This window comes from Salvelinus namaycush, unplaced genomic scaffold (assembly GCF_016432855.1).
Source record: "Salvelinus namaycush isolate Seneca unplaced genomic scaffold, SaNama_1.0 Scaffold1478, whole genome shotgun sequence".
NCBI classification, from domain to species: domain Eukaryota; kingdom Metazoa; phylum Chordata; class Actinopteri; order Salmoniformes; family Salmonidae; genus Salvelinus; species Salvelinus namaycush.
This window is the reverse complement of record NW_024058206.1, coordinates 34156-42046: the sequence shown is the minus strand read 5'-3', so window position 1 is coordinate 42046 and position 7891 is coordinate 34156. Positions and strand designations below refer to the sequence as shown.

At 47.3% G+C, this 7891-nt stretch overlaps 1 protein-coding gene across 1 annotated transcript; it reads left to right on the top strand.

Moving 5' to 3' along the window:
* Positions 1-2097: 2097 nt before the first annotated feature.
* Positions 2098-4283, top strand: LOC120036778 (proline-rich extensin-like protein EPR1; the record flags this gene model as incomplete). Its single annotated transcript, XM_038983145.1, has 2 exons — positions 2098-3335; positions 3841-4283. Coding segments are annotated over 2 exons (1681 nt in total), but the record flags the coding sequence as incomplete, so codon positions are not given.
* Positions 4284-7891: the final 3608 nt, after the last annotated feature.

Sequence of the window (7891 nt, the reverse complement as noted above, 5' to 3'; positions counted from 1 at the left end):
GGTTGAAGGACGACAGCAAAGAACAGAGGACTGGATAGATCTGCCGGACAGATCTGTGTAGTTCCAAGGGGACGGGATGTGTCGCTGATGGTCAGAATAGAGGATGTTGGGTAGGCGTAGAGCATTTTGACCCAGACGATAAATGAGTCGCCAGTGCTTCGAACATGTATGACCATTCTATTTGGTCAAACGCTTTTTTGACCATCTAGCGATGTAATAGCCACCTTGGAACCGTTTCCATGATTTGCATATAGAATGTTAAGCAGCCTGCGCATATTAGAAAAAGATAATCTGCCAGGGATAAACCCTGTCTGATCCGGATGAATAATGGTTGTTACATGTTTGTTCATCCTATTAGCAAGCACTTTGGTGATTCTTTTAGTATCGAAATTAAGCAATGCTATTGGTCTATAATTTGCAGTATCTGTTACTTCTCTGCCATTTTTTTTTAACATAAGGCAAATATTGGCTTCATACAATGATTTCGGCAAAATATAATTTTCTGTTGAATCAGTGATCATCCCGAGTAAGAGCGGAGTGAGAGCTTCACTGAATGTTTTATAAAAATCACAGCTGAAACCATGAGGGCCTGCAGCCTTTCCAGGTGGCAAAGCTTTTACTGCCTCAATTATTTCCTCTGTTGTGAAATTTGAGTTCAATTCTTTTTTGGCGCTATCATCAAGTTTTGGCAGGCTGATGGAATAAAAGAAGGCGGATACATCAGAACCAGAAGCATCGGATCAGAACCAGCAGAAGCATCAGATCAGAACCATAACTATCGGATCAGAACCACCAGAAGCATCGGATCAGAACCAGAAGCATCGGATCAGAACCACCAGAAGCATCGGATCAGAACCAGAAGCATCGGATCAGAACCAGCAGAAGCATCGGATCAGAACCACCAGAAGCATCGGATCAGAACCACCAGAAGCATCGGATCAGAACCAGAAGCATCGGATCAGAACCACCAGAATCATCGGATCAGAACCAGAAGCATCGGATCAGAACCACCAGAAGCATCGGATCAGAACCAGAAGCATCGGATCAGAACCACCAGAAGCATCGGATCAGAACCAGAAGCATCGGATCAGAACCAGAACCATTGGATCTGGAAGACTATAACTATGAGTACAATTCTTTGAAGCAGTTGTTCAGGTAGCCTAGTGGTTAGAGTGTTGGACTTGTAACCGAAAGGTTGCAAGATTGAAAACCTTTCCAGGTTGTCCCCTAGTTCAAATAGTTTTTGTCTTAGCTTTAATAGGAGGTTACTGACCTGAGAATTGTATTCATATTTCAATTTCAAAATATTGTTGTAGTCAACCTGAGAGTGTGAAGTTCTGTATGTCTCTCCGAAGCTGGGAGCTTTTTTCCTATCTTATCCAGTTGCATGCGATTCCATTTTTTTTAATGGCAGACTCATATGAAATAATATGACTTCTCATAACCACTTTAAAGTTTCCCATAGTGTAGAATCAGATACCACTCCTGTGTCATTAGTCTCGAGGAACTCATTCAACTTGGCTGTCATGCAGTCATTGAATGCTTGGTCTGGGAGCAAGGAGGGGTTGAAACACCAACTGTAGTTCTGTTTTGGCAAAGACAAATTTAGGGACAGCATAATTGGACTGTGATCAGTTATTAAGGTGCTATGGTATTTCGAATTGAGCACATTGGGTATCAATTTGGAATCTATAAGGAAGTAGACGATTCTAGAATAAGACATGTGAACAGGAGAGTAGAATGAGTAGTCTTTGTCTGTGGGATGTTGCAGTCTCCAGATGTCCATTAGATTCCTGGATTTGATTCGATTATTCAGAACCTGGACAGAGGTGATATTTGGTGCAGTATGTGTGGAAAGTCTGTCAAGATACGGATCATGGTAACAACTAAAATCGACGATTATATCGATTATTAGATTAGTGCTACTCTGATCTGGGAGTGAATCAAAAACATGATGGAAATGTGGGTCATCAATGTTTGGTCCATAGACGTTCCATAGGGTGATAGGGGAAGAGTTAATATTCCCGGATACTATGATGTACCTACTGTGTGGGTCCCTGATACTATGATGTACACCCCTCCCCACTGCTTCCCCAGAGAAACCCCCCTCCCCACTACTTCCCCAGAGAAACCCCCCTCCCCACTGCTTCCCCAGAGAAACCCCCCTCCCCACTGCTTCCCCAGAGAAACCCCCCTCCCCACTACTTCCCCAGAGAAACCCCCCTCCCCACTGCTTCCCCAGAGAAACCCCCCTCCCCACTGCTTCCCCAGAGAAACCCCCCTCCCCACTGCTTCCCCAGAGAAACCCCCCTCCCCACTACTTCCCCAGAGAAACCCCCCTCCCCACTGCTTCCCCTGAGAAACCCCCCTCCCCACTGCTTCCCCAGAGAAACCCCCCTCCCCACTGCTTCCCCATAGAAACCCCCCTCCCCACTGCTTCCCCAGAGAAACCCCCCCTCCCCACTGCTTCCCCAGAGAAACCCCCCCTCCCCACTACTTCCCCAGAGAACCCCCCCTCCCCACTACTTCCCCAGAGAAACCCCCCTCCCCACTGCTTCCCCAGAGAAACCCCCCTCTCCACTACTTCCCCAGAGAAACCCCCCTCCCCACTACTTCCCCAGAGAAACCCCCCTCTCCACTACTTCCCCAGAGAACCCCCCCCTCCCCACTACTTCCCCAGAGAAACCCCCCTCCCCACTACTTCCCCAGAGAAACCCCCCCTCCCCACTACTTCCCCAGAGAAACCCCCCTCCCCACTACTTCCCCAGAGAAACCCCCCTCTCCACTACTTCCCCAGAGGAACCCCCCCTCCCCACTACTTCCCCAGAGAAACCCCCCTCCCCACTGCTTCCCCAGAGAAACCCCCCTCTCCACTACTTCCCCAGAGAAACCCCCCTCCCCACTACTTCCCCAGAGAAACCCCCCTCTCCACTACTTCCCCAGAGAACCCCCCCTCCCCACTACTTCCCCAGAGAAACCCCCCTCCCCACTACTTCCCCAGAGAAACCCCCCCTCCCCACTACTTCCCCAGAGAAACCCCCCCTCCCCACTACTTCCCCAGAGAAACCCCCCTCCCCACTACTTCCCCAGAGAAACCCCCCCTCCCCACTACTTCCCCAGAGAACCCCCCCTCCCCACTACTTCCCCAGAGAAACCCCCCTCCCCACTACTTCCCCAGAGAAACCCCCCCTCCCCACTACTTCCCCAGAGAAACCCCCCTCCCCACTACTTCCCCAGAGAAACCCCCCTCTCCACTACTTCCCCAGAGAAAACCCCCTCTCCACTACTTCCCCAGAGAAACCCCCCTCCCTACTACTTCCCCAGAGAAACCCGCTGTAACGGCTGATGTCCTCCTCTTCGTCTGAAGAGGAGGTGTAGCAGGGATCGGACCAAAACGCAGAGTGGTAAGTGTCCATGTTTTATTAAAGTAAACTGAACACTACACAAAACAAAATAACAAAGAGAAATCTAACCGAAAAACAGTCCCGTGTGGCACAAACACTAACACGGAAGACAAACACCCACAAACCAACAGTGAAAACAGGCAACCTAAATATGGTTCCCAATCAGAGACAATGCAAAACACCTGTCTCTGATTGAGAACCATATCAGGCCAATTGACAAACCTAAACATAGAAACACATAACATAGACTGCCCACTCCAACTCACGCCCTGACCATACTAACTAAAGACAAAACAAAGGAAAATAAAGGTCAGAACGTGACTCCCCCCCTCCCCACTACTTCCCCAGAGAAACCCGCCCTCCCCACTACTTCCCCAGAGAAACCCCCCTCCCCACTACTTCCCCAGAGAAACCCCCCTCTCCACTACTTCCCCAGAGTAACCCGCCCTCTCCACTACTTCCCCAGAGAAACCTGCCCTCCCCACTACTTCCCCAAAGTAACCCGCCCTCCCCACTACTTCCCCAAAGAAACCCGCCCTCCGCACTACTTCCCCAGAGAAACCCCCCCTCCCCACTACTTCCCCAGAGAAACCCCCCTCCCCACTACTTCCCCAAAGTAACCCGCCCTCCCCACTACTTCCCCAGAGAAAAGCCCCCTCCCCACTACTTCCCCAAAGTAACCCGCCCTCCCCACTACTTCCCCAGAGAAACCCCCCTCCCCACTACTTCCTCAGAGAAACCCGCCCTCTCCACTGCTTCCTCGGAGAAACCCGCCCTCCCCACTGCTTCCTCGGAGAAACCCGCCCTCCCCACTGCTTCCTCGGAGAAACCCCCTTCTCCACTACTTCCCCAAATGAAGCACTGTTCTCCCCATCTCAGGTAAATTGAGACTGCTGGGCATGATGGCTAGAACAGACCCAATACTACACTAGCAAGCTAACAACAGTCAGACTTAACACCCCTATCCATGGTTGATGGAAAACAAATGAATACGTTACTGTTTATGAATAAACTTCAAATCCACTGTTTGCTCAGTCAGTGCCTTCGGAAAGTATTCAGACCCCTTGACTTTTTCCACATTCTAAAATTGATTTAATGATTTTTTCCCCTCATCAATCTACACACACAACCCCAAAATCACAAAGCGAAAACACGTTTTTAGAAATGTTAGCAAATTTATGAAAAATGTAAAACTGAAATACCTTATTTACATAACGTTTTCAGACCCTTTTGCTATGGGACTTGACATTGAGCTCAGGTGCATCCTGTTTCCATTGATCATCCTTGAGATGTTTCTACAACTTGATTAGAGTCCACCTGTGGTAAATTCAATTGATTGGACATGATTTGGAAAGGCACACACCTGTCTATATAAGGTCCCAGACTTGACAGTGTATGTCAGAGAAAAAAACAAGCTATGAGGTCGAAGGAATTGTTCTGAGACAGGATTGTGTCAAGGCACAGATCTAGAGAAGGGTACCTAAACATTTCTACAACATTAAAGGTCCCCAAGAACACAGTGGCCACCATCATTCCTAAATGGAAGAACTTTGGAACCACCAAGACTCTTCCTAGAGCTGGCTGCCCGGCCAAACTGAGCAATCGGTGGAGAAGGGCCTTGGTCAGAGAGGTGACCAAGAACCTGATGATCACTTTAACAGAGCTCTACAGTTCCTCTGTGGAGATGAGAGAACCTTCCAGAAGGATAAACCATCTCTGCAGCCCTCCACCAATCAGGTCTTTATGGTAGAGTGGCCAGAAGGAAGCCACTCCTCAGTAAAAGGCACATGACAGCCCGCTTGGAGTTTGTCAAAAGGCACCTAAAGACTCTCAGACCATGAGAAACAAGATTCTCTGGTCTGATCAAACCAAGATTGAACTCTTTGGCCTGAATGCCAAGCGTCACATCTGGAGGAAACCTGGCACCATCTCTACGGTGAAGCATGGTGTTGGTAGCATCATGCTGTGGGAATGACTAGTCAGGATTGAGGCGAAGATGAACGGAGCAAAGTACAGAGAGATCCTTGATGAAAACCTGCTCCAATGGGCTCAGGACTTTAGACTAGGGCGAAAGTTCACCTTCCAACAAAAAAATGACCCTAAGCACACAGCCAAGACAACACTGGAGTGGCTTCAGGACAAGTCTCTGAATGACCTTGAGTGGCCCAGCCAGAGCCAAGAGTATGCAAAGCTGTCATAAAGGCTTCTTTGAAGAATCTCAAATATATAGTATATTTTGATTTGTTTAACACTTTTTTTGGTTACTACATGATTCCATATGTGTTATTTCATAGTATTGATGTCTTCAATGTCTTTTCTACAATGTAGAAAATAGTAGGCCCTGGCCACTAGAGGGAACTGTCAGCAAGCAAATGGTCAGTCCTGTGAGGAACTCACCAAGTCCAGTAGATCTATTATAAGATCTCTGTAACCTGACCACAGACAAAGTTGTCCACCACCTCCATGTCAGCCAGGGATTTCTTTAGAAACCAATGCTTTGTTCTCTTTATAAAACCTCCAATGCCATTTCTAATAGTTCAGTATTATGACAGTATAGCTTACTCCATTCCAGTAGATTCTAGTTGGGATACATTTTACTGTTCCATATTCCCATCATAACCATTGGGTCGAGATGGAGAAACACAAACTGATCTTAGATCAGTGTTAATGTCTAAAGGCAACTTCATCATCCTCCCTCCAATTATGATGCCTTAGAGCTGTTCCTATGACAAGGGGTGTATTCACTAGGAACCAAACAGAACTAGACGGAACCAAACAGGAAGGAACCTAACACTACACTAACACAGACCACCACTACATTAACACAGACCACCACTACACTAACACAGACCACCACTACATTAACACAGACCACCACTACATTAACACAGACCATCACTACATTAACACAGACCACCACTACACTAACACAGACCACCACTACACTAACACAGACCACCACTACACTAACACAGACCACCACTACACTAACACAGACCACCACTACACTAACACAGACCACCACTACACTAACACAGACCACCACTACATTAACACAGACCACCACTACACTAACACAGACCACCACTACACTAACACAGACCACCACTACATTAACACAGACCACCACTACACTAACACAGACCACCACTACATTAACACAGACCACCACTACATTAACACAGACCACCACTACATTAACACAGACCACCACTACATTAACACAGACCACCACTACATTAACACAGACCACCACTACACTAACACAGACCACCACTACACTAACACAGACCACCACTACACTAACACAGACCACCACTACACTAACACAGACCACCACTACACTAACACAGACCACCACTACATTAACACAGACCACCACTACACTAACACAGACCACCACTACACTAACACAGACCACCACTACATTAACACAGACCACCACTACACTAACACAGACCACCACTACATTAACACAGACCACCATTACATTAACACAGACTACCACTACACTAACACAGACCACCACTACACTAACACAGACCACCACTACACTAACACAGACCACCACTACACTAACACAGACCACCACTACATTAACACAGACCACCACTACACTAACACAGACCACCACTAAATTAACACAGACCACCACTACACTAACACAGACCACCACTAAACTAACACAGACCACCACTACATTAACACAGACCACCACTACACTAACACAGACCACCACTACACTAACACAGACCACCACTACACTAACACAGACCACCACTACACTAACACAGACCACCACTACACTAACACAGACCACCACTACATTAACACAGACCACCACTACACTAACACAGACCACCACTACATTAACACAGACCACCACTACATTAACACAGACCACCACTACACTAACACAGACCACCACTACACTAACACAGACCACCACTAGATTAACACAGACCACCACTACACTAACACAGACCACCACTACATTAACACAGACCACCACTACACTAACACAGACCACCACTACATTAACACAGACCACCACTACACTAACACAGACCACCACTACATTAACACAGACCACCACTACACTAACACAGACCACCACTACATTAACACAGACCACCACTACATTAACACAGACCACCACTACATTAACACAGACCACCACTACATTAACACAGACCACCACTACATTAACACAGACCACCACTACACTAACACAGACCACCACTACATTAACACAGGCCACCACTACACTAACACAGACCACCACTACACTAACACAGACCACCACTACACTAACACAGACCACCACTACACTAACACAGACCACCACTACATTAACACAGACCACCACTACACTAACACAGACCACCACTACATTAACACAGACCACCACTACACTAACACAGACCACCACTACATTAACACAGACCACCACTACATTAACACAGACCACCACTACACTAACACAG